At 39.8% G+C, this 21129-nt stretch overlaps 3 protein-coding genes across 3 annotated transcripts; 1 reads left to right on the forward strand and 2 right to left on the reverse strand.

Annotated features, from left to right (window-relative positions):
- Window positions 1–33: 33 nt before the first annotated feature.
- Window positions 34–3280, reverse strand: pde12 (phosphodiesterase 12). The gene is given in 4 exon segments (XM_046874848.1): window positions 34–710; window positions 713–775; window positions 866–944; window positions 1831–3280. Coding segments are annotated over 4 exon segments (1743 nt in total). The 5' UTR covers window positions 3058–3280; the 3' UTR covers window positions 34–336.
- Window positions 3281–5005: 1725 nt separating this feature from the next.
- atp6ap1la (ATPase H+ transporting accessory protein 1 like a) lies at window positions 5006–14887 on the reverse strand. The gene is made up of 7 exons (XM_046874849.1): window positions 14701–14887; window positions 9984–10024; window positions 9706–9788; window positions 8153–8385; window positions 7627–7677; window positions 7305–7548; window positions 5006–6671 (listed from the first exon to the last, which is right to left on the reverse strand). The coding sequence occupies exons 1-7, from the start codon at window positions 14790–14792 to the stop codon at window positions 6435–6437; spliced, it is 981 nt and encodes a 326-aa protein (XP_046730805.1). The 5' UTR covers window positions 14793–14887; the 3' UTR covers window positions 5006–6434.
- Window positions 14888–17669: 2782 nt separating this feature from the next.
- On the forward strand, window positions 17670–20047 carry rps23 (ribosomal protein S23). The gene is made up of 4 exons (XM_046874852.1): window positions 17670–17768; window positions 18214–18373; window positions 19632–19752; window positions 19856–20047. The coding sequence occupies exons 1-4, from the start codon at window positions 17765–17767 to the stop codon at window positions 20000–20002; spliced, it is 432 nt and encodes a 143-aa protein (XP_046730808.1). The 5' UTR covers window positions 17670–17764; the 3' UTR covers window positions 20003–20047.
- Window positions 20048–21129: the final 1082 nt, after the last annotated feature.

The raw sequence follows: 21129 nt of genomic DNA on the forward strand, positions 1-21129 counted from the left end.
CTTTGTTTTAAAAACATTTGCAAATGGAGAAAGTGAAGTTAAATCATACTTTTAATTATTACATTTTATCACCATGGCATTTATTATTTTCATAATACAGTCAGAATTATCCTAGGATCAAAAAAAGACCTCGCAGCCCATTTCTATTTTTTTTTTTTTATATATACATTTTAAATTGTTAAATCTCTCCACTATAACCCCATCAGACAAACAGACTGATAAAGACAAGTCCTCTTGTTGCAACAGTAAATCACATGTGCTTTAACCTCAGCTGGCAGAGTTTAAAACCCAATTTATACGTACTTGACAAACGAAAACCGAGGCTGCATCTCAGCCTTATTTCCATTTGAGGTCACAGATTAAAGCGATATGGTCAGACGGGTGAGACACACTAGGTAGGGCCTTGTACGTAGTGACCTCCTGGTGACTGGGTAGAGGAATTACCTGTTCTACCTGGAAAGCTTGCGGCTCTGTGAAAATGTAATCCAGACAACCACTAAAGCCTCCAACATAGTTGGTGTAGTCCGGTTCTCCACACGCACTAGTCAACTGAAATGGGCTGTGAAGTTCCATTTGAAGAAGCTCCTCAGGTCCGTTAGATGCCCAATCACTGTGCTGCACCGATATCGAACCCTGACTGAGCAGCTGGTAGAGTCCTGACGATGGCGTACTGTTGAAATCGCCGCAGAACAACAGCGCGCTCGCGTGTTCTTCTTGATGACTTTCTTCAGGTGATTCAGGGCCACAGCCATCTGAATTAATCTGACATTCGCTCCTTGGGACAGAAAAGGAAATCATTTCTTTAAGGTATGCACTCATATTTGAAGTTGAGCAGAAATTCTAATCCAACCTTATGGATTCCTACCTTTAGGGTGCCAGTAGAGATGCGTGTTTCCAACACACAATATCTTTGATGGATCACTTGTGGACTGGAATACAGTTAACTGTCCAAAAAGGAAAAAAATACAAGGTTTTGAAGAAACAATGTGTGTTTGTGTATAGATAGATAGATCCTTCCTAAGACCAAAAATCACTTTTCGCATCATCGTGTATAATTGGAAAAATCAGAACATCTAATGGAAACTTACTGAGAAGTTAAATGAATGGATGAAGTCTTAGAAGGTGTTATAAAGGAGATTATAGGTGTGGAAAATATTCTGGGTTGCCAGGTTAACCTACTATATAAGTGACTAACTCAATTATAAATGTACAAGGACTAGATTATGTGTGGGCGACAGTAACACTGACATGGTACCAGTAGCTGTACAATTGCACACTCTTCCATGCAGTGTTTGTATTTTGTTAACGGTGATATATCCTTCATCAGTGTAAAGCACTGCTGAGTCAGAAGGTATACTAGAACACTCCTTCTGAGACTTGTCCAGCACTTAAAACAAGTTCCTGTTGAACAGATGTTTAAATGTTTTCCTCCCAGATCAGTGAAAGCTCCAACAAGCAGAAACTAATCTGAAGATCTGAAACGTATCCTAGAAACATTGGTGTGAGCCTGGAAAGCACTAGGAGATGAGGCACACCTAGGGGCTGTTTCGAGACCTCATTAAATCTAAGAATATGCTTTAAGAAGGTGGGAGGAAACCAGAGAACCCGGAGGAAACCCATATGGGTGGAACATGAAATTCCATACAAACACAATCTTATTTAAACTGTTGTCTTAGCAGCTCGACCTGTTTTACATTCGGTGCTCCTTGAAGAAAGATTTGCATTAAAGAAAGACCTGACCTACTCATTTTTTTGCAAATCCAATATGCACCAAACCTGGCAGTTTTGTAAAGAACAAGCCCACCAGTGAAGCTTAGGACCCTGTAATACCTGCAGTGTTGTACTTCTCTGTAGCACCTTCTCTTTCAGAACCAGGTTGGTGGACAGTTTCTCCAGGAGCACGTTATGGAGCGTGTCTGTTTTCAAGGCCTCACTCAGCATGATGTCTTGTCTGGAAAGCAGCCTATATTTTGATCTTCTGTAAAACGTAGCCAGTCCTTCATGCTGCCTTTCTTTCACCTTGAACACCCCGTCCATCCCGAAGGCATCAAGTGCAGGCACGAGGCTGTCACTGAAAACTCCTTTGTCCACCTCCTGGAGACAGATGATGTCTGCATTGTAGCCTGAAAGCTCCTTCTTGATGAGGTTTTGCCTGTAGTCGAGTTCTAGTGCATATGGAGCGCAGTATGGGTACAGGACTGTCCTGGAAAACTCGGTTTGACTGTAGATATCTGCTAAGATGTTGTAGGTTACAACCCTGGTCGTGGACTCATCGGTGACCTTGCAGGTGTACAGGTGTCTGTTGTCAGAAGTGCAAACTCCTGGACCGGCCTCCACTGCGCTTGAGGTTACCAGCTCTACCGCATGGCCTAATCTTGACTCGTTTCCCGGCATGCATTTCAGCTTCAGTTTCAACCCCACATCCATGTTGGACGGAGTGAAGACTCGGTCGCTTCCCGATTCCACCCAGGAGTCCTCTTCTCCACGTGTGTGCGCATCCGGAGAGCTTTCCTTGTACCACTTGAACGTACAAAACCTCAAATCCCCGAATTCAATCTCCAGCTTTGGGCACACGGGGAACCCTGCGAGAACCGACCCAGGCAGCTGTGCAGTGGTGAAGGTCGGAGGATTTCGTTCCACTTTGTATCTGGCGTCTCCGACCTGCAGGACGGCGCCGTCCTTCCACGCGTCACGGTTTGGCGCGTCTTCAGCTACCAGGTCGCCGTCGAAGTAAAGCTGCACCAGGGGCTCAGCCACGTCCGTAGCCGGGCTCTCGTTTTTATTCTTCTTCGACTTCTTCCCCTTGTTCTGCGCCTTGACGACACCGTTAGATATCCTGGCTAACACTTTCCCCAGCTCCTCCGTCTGCTCCCTCAGCATGTGCCTGTAACTACCGGCCACGGTGAACGAAATGGTCAGCTTGGGCTCCGAGGGCACACAGCGCACAACTGCGCGCTCCATCCTGCTGCACAAATGTCTCAATAAAACCCGATCGTATGCTAATAATCTCCAAACATATCGAGAATACAGTTTGGACGCTATAATGCGACTCAACATGTGGATGTGTAAACATGAAATAACTATGTGCTCGATCTCAAACACCTCTAGTTATTCCCGAGAAAGAAACAGGGTCCAGAAGACACATTTCACCACACCGGGCTTTAGATGGACCGAAAACGCGATTAGTCATCTCTGTACAAGCATGACGGCCGCGTCGCATGAGATTTGCGTCATCACGTCGTGCGTCGGTCTGTACTTTTTAGCTACTTGAACAGTACCGGAAACAATATGTGTATTAATGCGGCTACATCACCAAAAATTTTCATTTTTATCAAAAGAATCACTAGTAAAGATCGTGTAGTGTCAAAACAGTACATTATTATAAATATCCGAAACTGTCGTAAATTGTTTCGACGTCTATCAGACACGAAGTAGACGCATTTGCGCACATGGGCAGCACAAATAGTGTTTCCGGTACGAATTGAGTAGCAGTTGAGATTGTAAAAATTAGCATTTATTAGTTAGCTAGTTAGTATTAGTTTATTAGGAATCAAATTTATCCAACCAAAAAGGTTAAATGTTTTAATTTCTTCAAAAATCTTTACTTAATTCGCTATACCGTTACTCTGCCGTTAGGTGGCGCACTACCATCACAATATAATTGATAGACAGATAGGTAGATAGCTAGATAGATTGATTTGATTTCCTCTTCCCTGGCAGCTCCATCCTTAGCATTACACTTCTACCTATATACCACATGACCAAACCATCTCAATCTCGCTTCTCTCCCCTTGTCTCCAAAACATCCTACATGCTAATAAACATGTTTCTAATCCTGTCCATTGTCATCACTTCCAATTAAAATCTCAACATCTTCAGCTCTGCTACTTCCAGCTCCACCTCCTGTCCTTTAGTCAATGCCACTGTCTCTAAACCATACAACATTGCAGGTCTCACCAAAGTCCTATAAACTTTCCCATACCCCTCTATCACAAATCACTCCTGCCATTTTTCTTTTCTCCCTGCATCCGCACCACTTCATTGCCCTCCCTCTCATTCACACACATGTACAAGATCTGTCTAAAGGACAACATATGTATAGAAATATGACATACATTTAAAATGTTAGATATGTCTATTGTATGTACAAGAGACTGTACTGTGCACAGATGGTTTACAGATACATATGAGATAATCTAGGATATGATAAGAATGTACAGATTTGGAGTTATGGAGTAATGATTAATGTAAGGAAAATCAGTAGAACATTAGTGAGCAATCAGTGTCCTAACAGTGTAGAGTTCATGGTTGTTGGATTAAATATGGCCCTGAAACTGCTGGTTCTGGTTCGAATGTTCCTGTATCTCCTCCTGGATGTAAGGAAGTTAAACAGTTTGTGACTGGGATGTGAGGAGTCCCTGATGATGCTGTGTGAAGGTTTTCAGTGGCAGGTAGTTTGTTACCAGTGATGTCTTTCCACCAGACTTTGCAGGGCTTTCGGTTAACACACAGTGGAGCTGCCATTCTGCGTTATAATGGAGTTGGACACAGAAATTGGTCAAACCTTTGTGGACACCTGACAGTCACACTCGTCTTCTTTTCTCGTAAATCTGGAAGGGGATGTTATACAAACAATTATAGGTATGAATAGTCTGGCATCTGCATACTTTTGGGTATAGTGTATGTCTCATAAAATGACAATAAATCTGCACATTGATTATTCTTTAGTAAGCTCTTTATCCTGGTGAGAAAATTATCATGTCCAACTGTCCATTGCAGAGCAACACGTATTCACACATCCATTCATTCCTAGCAACACTTTCAGAATGCCAGTCCACATACTGGCATGGTTTGGACCAAAAGAGGTTCATATTTACTAATGAACTTGCTAAAATGAATTCTGGCAAAATGTATGTCAACAGTCACATCGGTTTATCTACACTATACATATGGTAGGTGGACCTAATAAAAAGACAAAGACGAATAAAGACACCGACGCGTGACGTGAACGAGCTGCTGGTTTTATTGAACTCAACAGAAATGGTGGGGACAATAAATACTCCACATCAATACACAATAGCCCATTTTATATATGTGTAAATGCAAAAAAATGGACAGGCTCTATCCCCCTCATTTTTATATAATTACTATCTGCGGTATCGTCTACATTTATACGATTGTGGTACTGAAATGTTTCGAGCCACATGCTGTATGTTACAACTTGAAGTTGCTTCCATTGTGCTTCAATGGTTGTAGATAAAATGCAAGTAGCTTATAAGAGGTTTCGATCCGTCTCACTGTCCAAGGCTCAGCTTAAATGCATTCACTTAAAAAGACTTCATTTCCTTTTTTAAAAATAAGTTACAAAACCCGGATTAAACATACAAATTGCACACAAAAAGAAGCGAAAACACAATTATTTTTAAACACATCGCCCAGAAAGAGTGCCAGTAAACAAATATTACATCGTCCTCTAAACCTTTAAGGGATTTCATCACACTTGGGTTGTTACATACTGCATAGGAACGGTTACTCTGCGTACGTCAGTCGGATACAGGACCAGGGAAAACGTTTGGACAAACCTAATCATAGAAGGTCATTTCTTTCGCATTTTGGAATAACAGTCGATGAATGCAATTATGCAATAAACTAGAAACATATTCCAGAGCGCTCAAAGTAGTCCTGATAAGATTTTCATACTCATAGCTTCCTAAGAAACCACCCAAAGGCTGCTTTTTTGCAAATCCAAAGTAAATTAAAATAAGCATCACGATGCGACCTTGAGCCTTCAGAAGGCGAATATTTAATCTGATGAATAAAATACATTCAAATCCGTTGTGTCCTGACATCTGACTGGTCCTGTAAAGACAGTACATTTCATATTTATTCATTTTATATTTTTGTTTAAAGAGACTGAAAATGTTTAATTATCGAGATCAAAGTTCTAAGTATAGCACTTATATATTAAAGTCTAATACATTTTTGTACTCATAATGATTTATACACTGCGTGTAAATGAAGTGTAATAAAGCATCCTTACTGTATATTATTGATCCAGAGTCTCACCAGGAGGTTATATGCTTATGGGAGACAGAGGATATAAATTCAAAAGTACACTGTGCTAATTTGAACGAAATCAGAAATCTGAGGTCCTTCAGATCCTGATTTCTTGGGATTTGTCTCAAGAAAAAAAAAAAAATCGATATATCTAATCGTAGATACAAATCGGGGAATCTCCAATTGGAATCCTACAGGAATCCGCTCTTTCTGTTCTACCACAATATTACGAGTGTAGTAGTACAGTCAGAAGCGAAAGAGAAACCGCTCGATGTCTCCAAACCTGCTCCGGCACGTTCGCTCGTACAGGCTTGAGAGCTCAGAGTCGCTGAACAGTCCGTCTCTGTGCTTGGAGGTGACTGATGGATTCTGAAGGTCTACAGGTTGTTCTTGTCAGTGTTCTCGGCTTCTGTGCTTCTGGGGAAGTAGACGGTGGTCTTGTGCTCTTCGTAGCGGTCGATGTGCTTAAGGTGGACTACCATGTGCAGGGCATAGGCGAGGACAAGCAGCAGTATCAGCGACGTGATGAGACCCATGAGGATGGCCGGAGTGAAGAAGGTGGCGCAGTCGGTCGCTGAAGAGAACTTGTTCGAGTGGACGTTGAACGCTTGAATCTGGCGGTAAGGTAGGTGTGTGAGATGATATGATGATATCATTATTTTGTGAATATAACATTACGAAATGATTGTGGGGAAATCAAAAAATGGCAATAAAATCAAAACAAAAATGTATGATTGCATGAGAAAATGTTTCATTTCTAAATATTATGGGCTGTTTTGGGTATATACATGTCCCAATTTCCCCAAAAGGTGTAGAACTGTCCATTCAGGAAGACATTTAATGCTATATGAGTTGATATCAAAAAGTTTCGAGACTTGCTCTGTTTCTAAGAAAGCGCTTCATTTATCTACGTTTACACGCTATAACCTTTAAAAGAGTCCCCTTGCACAGCGTTCCTGACTCTTCTGGAATGTGCCCTCAAAGTCTTTTTTTTGGAAGCGTGTCAAGCACCTTGTTGTCAAAACGGCAACCTTTGACCTGGATCTTCATCTTCGGGCTAGGTACCAGCAGAATAGCTCCAGTTGCACAGCTCCAGATGTACATAGGACGATGACTTTTGGCCTTGTGCTGCCATCTGTTGGCGTGTTACAAAACTAGTCTCGAAACTTTTCGATACCACCTCGTATTATGAGTTTAGTCCTTGTGTCTTTGTGTTCACTCCCATTAACCTTCCCTTCAGGGCTCACCTGGAAGTCGGTGAAGGTGATGTGCCAGTGTGCTGCGTTGTCCGTGACAGAGCTAGGTACCAGCAGCGTGTCGTATTTCTGCAGGCTGCTAACGTGCTGGCAGTGGTACGAGTTGGTAGAGGGTGCGTACACGTCTGTGGCGTTAAACGTGGCCTCGTGCGTCCAGTTGTAGTGGATGTGGACGCTGTCCAGAGTAAACCAGTTCTGTCCCGCCGATTCGTAGAATGTGTTGGACATCTGCAGTCTGTCGAAAGCAGGACAACAAGGTGAGATCTGGTTTATTTCGCATGAAGGAGGTTCAAGTAATTAGATCAGTACTGACCTGATGGCAAGTCCTCGGATCTCCTCCACGTCTCCAAATCGTATGTTGAGTCTTGTGAGTAATACAAAAAAGCAGTTATGTTTCTGGGCTCGAAATATGCACAATATAAACTAAAAGTTTTGGGACATCTGACATCTGACAGAAATCGCTTGTATGATGTGCACGAGAGACTAAATGATGTGAAGGTTGAACAAGTAGTTAATTTTTGATCTGGAAAAAAAAAAAACACTGAAAGCAACTGAGAAAACCTGTAACACCCACAAAATCTAGTGGAACATCTTCCCAGAAGTGTGGAGGATATTATAGCAGCAACTGGGGATCAGGTGTCCACAGATATTTGTCCATATAGAGTAGTTCGGTGTTAATTTAACATAGATTTCCTTTCAAAGAATAAAAATTATGTCTAAACCCAGGAAATGAGATGTATTGCCTGTACAATGATATTGTTTTTGCAGTATTTTCTCAGTAATATTTATTACTCCTGTACAATTTCTGTACAATGAATCGTGTCTCATTTGTAACTTACATGGCCTTGTCCTTGCTGCAGAAGGAGCCTCTGGTGTCCACTATTGCGTCAGGGCCAAACACTCTCTGTGTGAGGTCCACTAGTGTGTGATTTCTGTACCTGATGGCCAGTTTCCGAGCTCTAAACAAGATGCATGTTTTCCCGTTGTAAACTACGTTCAGAGGCGAATAGGGCATGATTCCTCCATACTGCAGCAACTTTCTCCTGCTGAGCTGAGGCCTCCAGTCATGTGGCTGGAACAGAGCAGGAGATTCAAAAGCATGTCGATTACGTCCAGTGTATTTACTCAACCCGAAACACGTAATCTTGAACAACAGAATCTTGAGAAGGAGACGCTACGTAGCAAATAATGAAAATTCAATAGCAGAAAAAGCTTTTCGGTCTCAAGTTTCAAGATCTCAAGATTTAGGATTTTATTTACAACCATAGTTATATACAGAACTTGCAGTGAAATGTAATCCTGATTGGCTGCTCTGAAAATTGATCAAATCTAATAGATAAAGTGGTAGTTATATTTAAATGTGCAAATGAAAAGTACAAACTGTATAGAATGTAAGCATCTGCCTTATCAGATTTCATTTATTTGTTCAGAACTTACTATACACCGATCAGGCATAACATTATGACCACCTGCCTAATATAGTGTTGGTCCTCTTTTGCTGCCAAAACAGTTTTCGAGCTACAGGGGTTCGGACCCCACGTGCCAGCCTTCGCTCCCCACATGCATCAATGAGCCTCGGCCTCCCATGACCCTGTCGCCGGTTCACCACTGTTCCTTTCTTGGACCACTTTTGATAGATACTGACCACTGCAGACCAGGAACATCCCACAAGAGTTTTGGAGATGCTCTGACTCAGTCGTCTAGACATAACAATATGGTCTTTGTCAGACTCACTCAAATCCTTACTCTTGCCCATTTTTCCAGCTTCTAACACATCAACTTTGAGGACAAAATGTTTACTTGCTGCCCAATAATATCCCACCCACTAACAGGTGCCATGATGAAGAAAGAGTGTTATTCATTTCACCGCTCAGAATGTTATGCCTGATCGTGTAAACGTCACTGTGTGGATGAAAACTGAAATGATAAGGTGGATGCTGGACAACACGAATAAAATTTTCCATTATGTCCCATAAAATAAAGAGGCAGGGTTTAAAAAATCAAATGCAGGATCCAGGTCTCTGTGTTAAAAAAAACTAAATATAGTACACCAGAGCGTCGGAGGTTCTGCAAATGACAGTATGATAGTAATTACATTAGATTATGAGTTTAGATTAGATTATTAATGGTCTAATTTAAAGCGAGGTAAGTCTTTAATTACAAAATAATAACTACATTATTGCTAATCACATCTTCAGATTGGGATTTTCTTCTTCAAGAACATAATATTCATCGCTTTTTGAGTCCAGACAAACCCAGATACGAGTGAAAACCTGCCTCTGTAATCCGTCTTCCTGAGCCACAGCGCAGCCCGTGTGGAATTGGATTGATCTGGCATGGAGGAAAAGCTCAAGGTCACACTGATGTGTTGGCAGACGAGGCCACACCTCACCTGCAATGGCAGTCTCATCTCATCTGCTGTGAACAACGAGCCGTGATCATATGAGACTCTTCGTCTCTCACGACCGAATCCATCTGAGGGGAAAAAACAAAAAGTGTGTTTTTATTCCCGGCTATAAATTTGTAAAAAGAAGAAGGTTGTTCAGTAGGCTAATGCAAGCACTTACATAGTGATTTTCAGGTATTTATATGTTATGCAATAACATGCTAATAAAATCAAAGTGTGAAAGGGAAAAAATAGACTAAATCCCAGCATTCCGAATGACTCACTTTCTCTGATATGGCTGTCTTGTGGTGCTGCTTCGTCCGAACTGTGATAAATACAATAGATTACAGACGTGAGTTTAAGGTCTAAAATATAATATTTTCCATATACAGTACATCTATCTAATCCACTTTAATGCAGTCTCATGAAGTTTTTCCCTTTGCTCTCCCATTTTTTCTCAATAGTAACACAAGTATCTGATTAAACAACCTAATCTCTGCTCTCATGCCCGATAAGATGAGTTTAGCCCAGAGACACTGGAGAATCTGATTAAGAGGGTGGCGGTATGAGGACATAGGCCGTGTTAAGGCTTGACCTCCTGTCCCGAGAGCATCAAAAATCAGCAAGCGATGTCAGAAAAGCAGCTTGTGAGGATGAGAGCAGTAGCTGAGCTGCTCACTTAATGCAAATGTAGTGCATGTGTCAGCTTAATACGGTGAGTATTTCACTCCGATCGCAGGGCCATAGACATGTCTGGTTATATGATACAACATTATATTGAATATTGTTACCAAAGAATTGTTAATAATTATAGAACTTTGGTTTGGTGAGAAAGACTATAGGAACTTCGTAATTTGATTGATTCATGGTGCTACAACAGATAGATAGATAGATAGATAGATAGATAGATAGATAGATAGATAGATAGATAGATAGATAGATAGATAGATAGATAGATAGATAGATAGATAGATAGATAGATAGATAGATAAATGGATGGATGGATGGATGGATGGATGGATGGATGGATGGATGGATGGTCAGCTGACTACCTGAATATACTGAATGACCAGATTATTTCATCAATTGATTTTTTCTTCCCTGGTTGCTCGGCCATATTCCAAGATGACAAGACAATGCCAGGATTCATCAGGATTCACTCATGAAAGAGTGGATCAGGGAGCATGAGACATCATTTTCACACATGGATTTGCCACCACAGAGTCCAGACCCTAACCCCTATTGAGAATCTTTGGGATGTGCTGGTGAAGACTTTGCGCAGCGGGCCGATCAATACAAGTTCATGGTGAAAATTACTGCAACTCTGGACGTTGGAAAAAATGTTGTGACATTGCAAAAGTTTATCGAAACGATGCCAAGGCGAATGCATGCCGTAATCAAAGCTGAGGGTGGTCCAACAAAATATTAGTGTGGGTGACTTTTTTTTTGATTGGCAGTATATGTATGTATGTAAGTATGTAGATAGACTGATAGATTGATGGATACATACAAACATGGATGGATGGATGGATGGATGGATGGATGGATGGATGGATGGATGGATGGATGGATGGATGGATGGATGGATGGATGGATGGATGGATGGATAGATAGATAGATAGATAGATAGATAGATAGATAGATAGATAGATAGATAGATAGATAGATCGATCGATCGATCGATCGATCTGACCAATTGTCTATAGTAACTGTGAATAACCACACTTAACAACCACGTGAGCAGAAAAGCATCTCAGAAAAACAACATGTCAAACCCTGAGACAAATGGACTACATCAGCAGAAGACCACACTGGGTTTAACTTGTGACAGCCAAGAACTTGAATCTGTGACTACTGGAACTAAAAAACTGAAGACTGTAAAATGTCTGCTGGACTGATGAATCTTGAGTATGGTTAGAATTTGTAATCAGAAAACGCTGTCTTGTATCAATATAATGTTTCCTGTACACTTTGAGATGTGCATCTCTTTATGAATACAAACAGGAGAAAACAGGTTCACTGTAGTAAACTGTATTAACTCCATCTTATAAGTCACTGGTGTGTATATTTACAAAGCGATCTCTATTTTGAGTCATCACGCCTCGAGGAAGTTTTGCATGTCATGCACTTAGCACATTACAGCTCCCTTCACAAATTCCAGGTGCTGTTTAAGACTGTGATGTAAAGGTCAGTGAGCAGTGAGGTGAGAAGCCTTGCGCCCTCTGAGTTACTGCATTCAGCAGATGTTATGGAACTATATTTAGCCCAGCAGTGAGTAATCATTTATCCAGACCTGTGAGACGTCCAAACAGCAGCACAAACCAAAACAGCAACAATAAACCCCTCTAAAAATACACCACCCAGATAAAACAGGGTTTCTCAATCAATTGGAATGCTGAGGGTGGTGGCGATAAAACAAGACTAGACACAGAGTGTGTCGTTTTCTCTGATTCAGCGACAGCTTAAAGGATCTACCTGCGTCACAGCACCTGCACATGTGGGTCAATCGGCTGGCGACGGTGCAGTTATATAACGGAAGAGATACACCTCTGCGGGACAGATTTACTTCTAGTTCAGAGATTCTCCTGCTTGGATAAATGATGTTTTCTCAGGTCTTTTGGATCAATTGAGTTATTTTGGAGATCATAAGCTTCACTAAAGTTTATGATGTCATTAGGTCCTATGTACAATTCCCAAGTGGCACATATCAAGTTTTTCCCACGTCCTTGACTTGCCCTTGCTGGTTTTCATGAGGAGAAACTTGGACACTCATGTCCAGTTTGACAGCTCATATATGAGGACAACAGCAGTATTTTCTATATTCAGAAAGGTTTATCTGGCCAGACTATAAAAGAAGATCACATTAACATCAGCAAAGGTATCATTTATATGCCTTTTTGTCCTTTTTTTTGCTTGAGTCAACACAAGTCAAGTCAAGTAGGCTTTTACTGTTATTCCAATACAGTACAGTACACAGTGAAACCAAACAACGTCAAGGTGCTCGACACAAGTTAACACAAGATAACACAAAACTGATTAGGACACTACGTAAAGTTCAGACGAGAAACAAGACTACACAGTGAGCCTGTGAAAATTGTGACATTGCAGCCCCAACCAGGATCCATCTTCTTCTTCTTCTTCTTTCGGCTGCTCCCATTAGGGGTCGCCACAGCGGATCATCCGTCTCCATACCACCCTGTCCACTACATCTGCCTCTTTCACACCAACTACCAACATGTCTTCCCTCACCACATCCATAAACCTCCTCCTTGGCCTTCCTCTTTTCCTCCTTCCTGGTGGCTCCATCCTCAGCATTCTCCTACCGATATACCCCATGTCCCTCCTCTGCACATGTCCAAACCATCTCAATCTCGCCTCCCTCACCTTGTCTCCAAAACATCCTACATGCACTGTCCTCTAATAAACTAATTTCTAATCTTGTCCATCCTCGTCACTTCCAACGAAAACCTCAACATCTTCCCCAACCAGTATCTATATTAAGGCGCTTTTTCCCTGTTGAGACATTTTCAACTCATTGGGGGTTTTGTCTTTAATTGGGTTTTATATATTACATTATTTATATTATATATTTTTGTATATTAATGGAGTTTCACTGAATGTAAAAGAGCTTTCCAGGGAGGTGATTTACACCACTGTGTTTTACATAAATTTGTGGAGTCATGGATTACCTACATTTTTTTATACTTCAGGAGGATTTTTTATTTTGGTTTGACCAACAAAAATATCGACACAAAACTATATGAAAAATGAGGGTTTAACATAATTATGGGTGGATAAGCTTTCTAAATTTTCTTCTAAAGCTTTCTAATTTTTTTATAAAGCCTTTCCCACAGAGACAAATAAAGTACCTGTATGGTGCATGAATAAATGTCAATTCAAAGCATCACCTCAACACCTTCACCCAATAAAATATCTTTATGAACCGTTAGAGCGCTAAGTGCTCGGCGTTGTAAACTCATTTACAACTTCATGGCGGTTCATGGGGGTCGCCTGGAAATGATGCAATATGTTGCAACCTGTATATAGAAAATTGAGGCTAAATGGGCCAGTAAAAAAAAACAAAGAGGTGCAGAGCTCCCTACTGATGCAAAGCCACAGAAATGACTAAATACCCATACAGAGATTCACAAGTCTTCACAAACATGTCTGAACCCAATCAAAATATGGATCAATCAACTGAGACAACTGCGTCATGAATTAAACAAATGAGCAATTATTCCATGCACCATCTGGTGACAACATTCTGCCATCTTGTTGAAACATCTGAAGTAGCCATTGTACGGATGTTTTATTATTACACAAAATAAAGTTTGCCAACCCAGTGTGTAAATGCAGTGTTAATTAATCCTGACTGATGCTCTAAATCAGCTCCTGACTACATTTCTTAAGCATGCTCAAATGTTAATAAACCTACTTCCTAAATGTTTGTCGCCTTACAAGTTCCTCTGGCGTGAAGGTGCGTTCAAGACGATGCAGAAACACAGTCTCATCAGCACAACTGCACTGAAGGCATCCTCTGCTCATCCTCGTCATCCTCCACATTTCCTTCGTTACAATCTTACGCAAAAATCTGCCTATTGCCATATATTTACAACCTATTGTAACAACCTTGCTGATCTATAAGGCTTTATTTCAAGGGAGGGAGAGATATAGATTTTTTTTTCTCGCCTGGTAAACTGACGCCTTCTCTCGATGGATTTTCTCTCGCCTTTCACTGACAGTTCAATTTCAATGCAGATACACCACACACATCTTTCTACAGCAGACAAAAGGAGCATCCTGCACCCAGTTCACCTTCTTTTCATCCTCATAATGCATTCTTTTATATAATGCATGCATTCATATATATATATATATTCATAACAGATATTGGTTCCTAATTGTATTATTGTTGTTGTTATTATTATTATTATTATTATTATTATTATTATTATTATTATTTATGCACAGGTAAATTGCAGGTAAAAAAATTCCTCCTACCTCCCCTCGACCAAAGCAGGCACTTGTTCGTAAGAAGAAGATATCTGCAGGAAAAGAATTGAAACCAAACCCAAAGACATCGGTGCTGCCATGGAGAAAGGGGTTTTGAGCCGTTTTCCGCACAAGAACACTGCTGCTTCATAATCTGCCCCGATAACAGACCGAACCCTCCCTGTGATTGGCGTGAGCGGCAGCCAATCAACGCGCCGTGGAGGATAAACGCGCGTTCAGACCACGCCCCTTCTCTGAGCATTGCACATGTTTCTCCTCCACTAGTAGGATGTGTAACCTGTAACCTTCTATCCCATAATACTAGAATGGGGGAAAAAAAACAATTTTAAAGGCCAAAAGTATGTCTACACCCATTCTTATTCCACATTTATTCTCTCTTCACATCTATAATACCCTGCTGTGCTGTGCTCCAACATCTGGAGCACAGCACAGCAGGGTATTATAGATGTGAAGAGAGAATAAATGTGAATAAGAATATTTAATATATTATTTAAACAAACAGGCATTTTATTGTTTATTGTTTAAAAAATGTAAACAAAAGTTTATATTTTTTAAACAATAAACAATAAAATGCCTGTTTGTTTAAATAATATATTAAATAATATTTTATGAAAAGTCAAGTCAAGTTTATTTCTATAGCGCTCTTCACAACAGACATTGTCTCAAAGCAGCTTTACAGAACAGTTAAGGTGAACGATGTGCATTTATCCCTGATGAGCAGCCGTGGCAAAATGAGGATGGGTTCCTCTATTGACTGTGGCAAGGAAAAACTCCCTTAGATGTTATGAGGAAGAAACCTTGAGAGGAACCAGACTCAAAAGGGGAACACATCCTCATTTGGGTGACATCAAGAGTTTGATCATAAATCTTTCAACAATACAGAACACTGGAGAGTGAGAACTAACATGAGCACTGGTGTGTGATGAGTAATGTTCTTTCTACAGACTTATACAGTCTTTATGGTTATAAAACTAGGATCTACTGAGCAACTCAAAAAATAGCTCAACATTTGTGATCATCACAGATCCAACACCAGCTTCTCCATGCCACAGCCTTTAAACACTCCAGGAGGTCCAGTGTCAAAACTCCACCCATGAAGTGGGATCCAATTGGCACTGGTACGTCTCTAGATGGTTCGGGATGTTTGCGAGTTCGGCATCTACTTCTTTAAAGTTCCATAATCTTCATGAGGTGGGACGTGACTGGAGCTGGCCAAACCTCAGGATGCCTCGGGATGGGGAGAGAAAGAGAAGCAGTGGAGAGAATTTAGCGTAGCTGCTGTTCATGATATTAAGAGCACAAGCTGATAATGTGCATGTGATCATGTTCTGAAGCACAAGGTTATGATATGTGATGTGTGTTATGTGTAGGAAAAGATTGCATGTAGAAAAGATTAAATATATAACAGTAAAATAGAATGAATCAATTGAATGCAATGCACTTGTTATATTGATTAAAATCGAGTAATCAGTTAAATTGGCATAAATGTAATTAATTAAATAAAATGTAATAAATAGAAACGTTACAATAATGTGTCTGAAATACAGATGTGTGTATATGTAAACCCTGGCAAACTGTGTCTTCATGGAGATCACTTAGTGCACAGGGTTATCTATGAAGTCATGGTGAGAGGAAAATATGTTCTATACAATGCTGTAATCCGGTCATGGATGTGAAGATCAGGGGGCAATACAAGGTCCTTAACCCTTAACCCCTAAAAAGTAAGTCACGATGGATTTGGGTGTTTGCCAAATGCTGTAAATGTATGAAGTATGTAAATTGCAAGCTATACTGATGTGATGGGCATGTCCTCCTACTTTTGGTTGTATAGCGAATATAATTACATATCTTTATTTATAAATATACAAACAAAAATGTTTATGTCATACTTAATGTAATACTTAGTCAGTGCCTGACCTGTTGCAATTTTATGGCTGAATGGGGACACATACCCAAAATCTAATACAAAGCCTTCCCAGAAGTATGGAGGCTGTTTTAGCCACAAAGCTCTCCCATGATTTTTAAATAGTGTTCCCAGTGGCCACATACTGTAGATCAGCACATACAATCATGAAGATGCAATCGAAAACTGGAATATGATCCCACAGGACCATTAAACTGAACCACTAATTAATATCAAAAAAGACCAGGTGACACTTGACCCAACTGTCAGGTTCCTGAGACGTGCAGATTGGATTTGGCCCTGTCCCAAATAGTTACACTGTATGGTCACTTTGATGCGAGTTAAAGTGCAGACCAAAGACTTAAGGTTGTAAAAGCAAGGATTTGACACTGTTCTGAAGTTTTCCTTCAAAAAGTCCATAATTTTTCCTAATGGAGATAGCGAAAAGCTCAGAATCAGCATTAATGTGAATTTTTATGAGAGTTTAAGAAATGATTAAAACTATAATAATAACCAGAAGACTATATATATATATATATATATATATATATATATCTATATATCTATATCTATATCTATATATATATATATATATATATATATATATATATGTGTGTGTGTGTGTGTGTGTGTAAACCTCACTAAAAATGTTAAAAAAAAAAAAAAATGTTATCACTAAAATTTGTTTTACTGATTACCAAGTCTCAAATCAAGCACCAATAAATACCATGACGCGCACGTCCGGCAATTAAAACAGTCCCTGTGGAAACATAAGTTTGCATAAAGCATCAATATTTGTCTGTGTCCATGTTGATTAGAGTATCAAAAACAGGAAAAGGTTTAATTCAAGGTACATTTAGAACATTTTGAAATGTGCGATTAAGTTGTGCGATTAATCGAGATTTATAAATATATAACGTGCACTGTAATTTTTTTTTTTCAGAATAAATATATTTATATATGTTCATATATATATATATATATATATATATATATATATATATATATATATATATATATATATATATATATATATATATATATATATAAACAGGCATTTGAGTGGGCACCTATAAGCCCAGCACAGGAAACAACTTCGCAAAGCATTCTGGGATCTCTCTTTCCTCCCCGGACTTCCATCCTGCCGACATGGGTATGCGCCGTGGCCAATATAAACTAGTCGTAAATGCGTGTTATATGATAAATATACACTATAAGACTACTTAATATACCACGATTAAATATTAAAATACTCGAGCACGCTGGTGAATCGTGTTTTTGTAGCGAGTTTGTTTGCTTTTTATCGTTCGTTTCCCGACAACGTGGAGGAGCCGCGACGCCATATTGTAACACGGCCAACAGCTCCGTTAAACTCACGAGGCGGAGAGAATCATAATAATTATATATATAATACATCAACACAGTTATGACGCCAAATCAAGGATTATAATGTGTGCATTAGGGAAGCTGAATTGGGAATTCTGTTTACACGGGTTGTCTAGACTGCACGCGCGTTATGACGGGACTGTGTTTTGGGATGGGACGGATTTTCTTTCTCCAGCCGTTTTTTTTTTTAATCTAAACTTGTGTTTTTGTAGGTAAGTGCCGTGGATTGCGTACCGCCAGAAAGCTGCGGGATCACCGTCGTGAGCAGAAGTGGCACGACAAGCAGTATAAGAAGGCCCACCTGGGCACTGCTCTGAAGGCTAACCCCTTTGGAGGAGCTTCACACGCCAAAGGAATCGTCCTGGAGAAAGTGTAAGTGCATCTACAAAGCATCTTCATACACCATACACTGGCATAGAGGTGAGAGAGTTTGCTGGAGAAAACAAGCATCAACACATCTTTATGGTGTGCCAAACTTATAACTGGGAGATGGTGTCCATTTTTTTTTGTAGTATTCCCTCCTTTTTTTTTCTGTTCTCTATCAGCAATCATCGTTAGGCATTGATTAAACATCGAAAATGTGTGTGTGGGTTTCTAATTGTTAAACCCAACAGACAAATTTGTAAGCAAAATCCTGCTTCACTCCTACTTACCAAGTCCTTCAGAAATATGACAAATTATATTAATTTATAAATAAGAATATTATCAGATGGTTGTAGCCCACTGGTTAAGGCATTGGATCGGAGGGTTGCAAGTTCAGATCCCTGCACTACCACTCTGCTCTTGATCAAGCACCCCTAACCCTCACCAGCTCATTTGTAAGATGAAGTGCATCTGTCAAATACTGTAAATGTAATATTTTATGATCAGATCTGTGTTGATCATCTAGTGTAGAGAACTTAATGCTCTAGTAAATCATTATTGCTTTGTATTTATGGTGTTTGACACGCACCCATATCCAGAGCGACTTGCAGTTATGTATTTATTAAGCAGGTGGCATAGAGGCCCTGCAGTTTACTATTGCTGGGATTTGAACTTGCAACCTTCTGACCAACGACCTAACCACGTCTATATATGCTTTACAGATGTTTTCTTCATTGGATGCAGTTGAACAAGGGTTTGAGTGAATATTACATGCAGTACTGACTATACAAATTCCAAGCGCAAAATTTCGATCTCATGGTATAAAAATTATAACCATCTGTGCTGTAAGGTTCATAGTGAAGTCAGTTTATTACATTGAATTTTTATTTTAATTTTATGTTGATAAACAGTTTGAGGTCACTATTTAAAGATAGGTTGCTGAAATATATCCTGTTCATGTTGACTGCCATGAAAAGACCTGATGCATTGAAGGTTTTGATTTTTTTCTACCAAAAAAGACATTTTAGGCTCTTTACAGTATCCATCATTTCTTTTCAGAAGATACAGGTACCAGATAATGCTGAAGCTGTCACTGCTTTTTCAGAAATCTTATGCTTATTTGTATTATGATAAACAATTTTTTTTTTCCATGTTTTAGTTTATGGGATTTCTTGATTGCACTGAAATGTCTGTTACTTAATTGAGCTGTTTAAATGTCTAATTTTGAACATTGCCTTCATGAATCACTTCCTGTTTTTCCTCACAGAGGTGTTGAAGCCAAGCAGCCCAACTCTGCTATTAGGAAGTGTGTCAGGGTCCAGCTGATCAAGAACGGCAAGAAGATCACTGCTTTCGTCCCCAACGACGGCTGTCTGAACTTCATTGAGGTGCGTTTAGGCTTTCTGGCGGCTGAGTTAATGTAGAATTTGTTAACTTCAGTCAACATTAGATCATACTGCTTTGAGCTGAATGGCTGTTTCGCTTTTGCAGGAAAACGACGAGGTTCTGGTGGCAGGATTCGGTCGTAAGGGACACGCCGTCGGTGATATCCCTGGAGTCCGTTTCAAGGTGGTGAAGGTGGCCAACGTTTCTCTCCTGGCCCTCTACAAAGGCAAGAAGGAGAGACCTAGGTCATAAATGCATAATGCCCAGAACACAATAAATCAATGTTTTTCGATTACACAAACTGTGTGGCTTGTATTTCTTACAATACCAAGTTTTCATCATATTACCCTATAGAAAATCTTCTACCACTAATCCTGACAGGAAATTCTGTTCAGATCATCTTAGATGTTAGAAACAAACATCTGTAAATGACTGAACTGCTGTTAGTAGGTACTTGTTAGATAATGGGTTGTCTGAATAGTCCCTTAAATATAGGGTTTTTATTTATGTAATGTCTGATACATTGAGACCTAGGATTCTGTAGTAGAAGTTTGGGATTAGTTTCTATTTGACAGCGATTGCTGGACCAGTAGTCAGTAAAATAATTGTAACAAAATACAACAAATGAATATCTGAGCTTTTGCTCTGTCGATTTCTGCAGTATTAATATCCAACCAGTGCAGCTCAACCTTATTTCCTGAATGTGTTATATGAATGAAGGCAAACACTTGTTTTGTTTTTAGGTGTATGAGCAAATCTGAATCACCAAATTAACTTAACATTTTTATTCTTATATGTTGTCCATGGACAATATGGTGGGACTTTCTCTACAAACATCAACTGTACAGTGAATGATTTGCCTCTTTCCTGATTGTTTTGCACATGTCGCACAAATCATTTGGATGATAAAGCAAATTTATATATTACACCAAGATAATCAGAGTAAATGCGAACTGCAGTTTTTTTATGATTTCATTTATAATTGGGAGGAAAAAAGCTGTCCAAATCTGCCTGTCTCTATGGGGGGGGAGTAATTGCACTTGAAAAGCAGTAATTCCAGTACAATTAAATCTGAATAGAATTTTTAGAAAGTTTAAAATTAAATGAATTGGGTTTGTAAGTATCTACGCAATATGATTATTATTACTGGGCATGAGTGAAGCCATGGAGAGTAAATGCGACGCTCATATCTCTGAGTAAATGTAGGATGTTGGTCGACTGCCCTCTTGGTCGTGTGAAATCAACTGACCGCAAAAATCCCTGCTGTGCTTCATTATAGAGACCAGACGGTGCTGAACTAACTTAGAGAGCAGGGCCAGAACGCAGCAGCTTCGACAATAGATATATATTTCAGCCATGTGGCACTGAGATCAAATGAC

Source organism: Silurus meridionalis, chromosome 19 (genome assembly GCF_014805685.1).
Source record: "Silurus meridionalis isolate SWU-2019-XX chromosome 19, ASM1480568v1, whole genome shotgun sequence".
Classification (NCBI taxonomy): Eukaryota; Metazoa; Chordata; class Actinopteri; order Siluriformes; family Siluridae; genus Silurus; species Silurus meridionalis.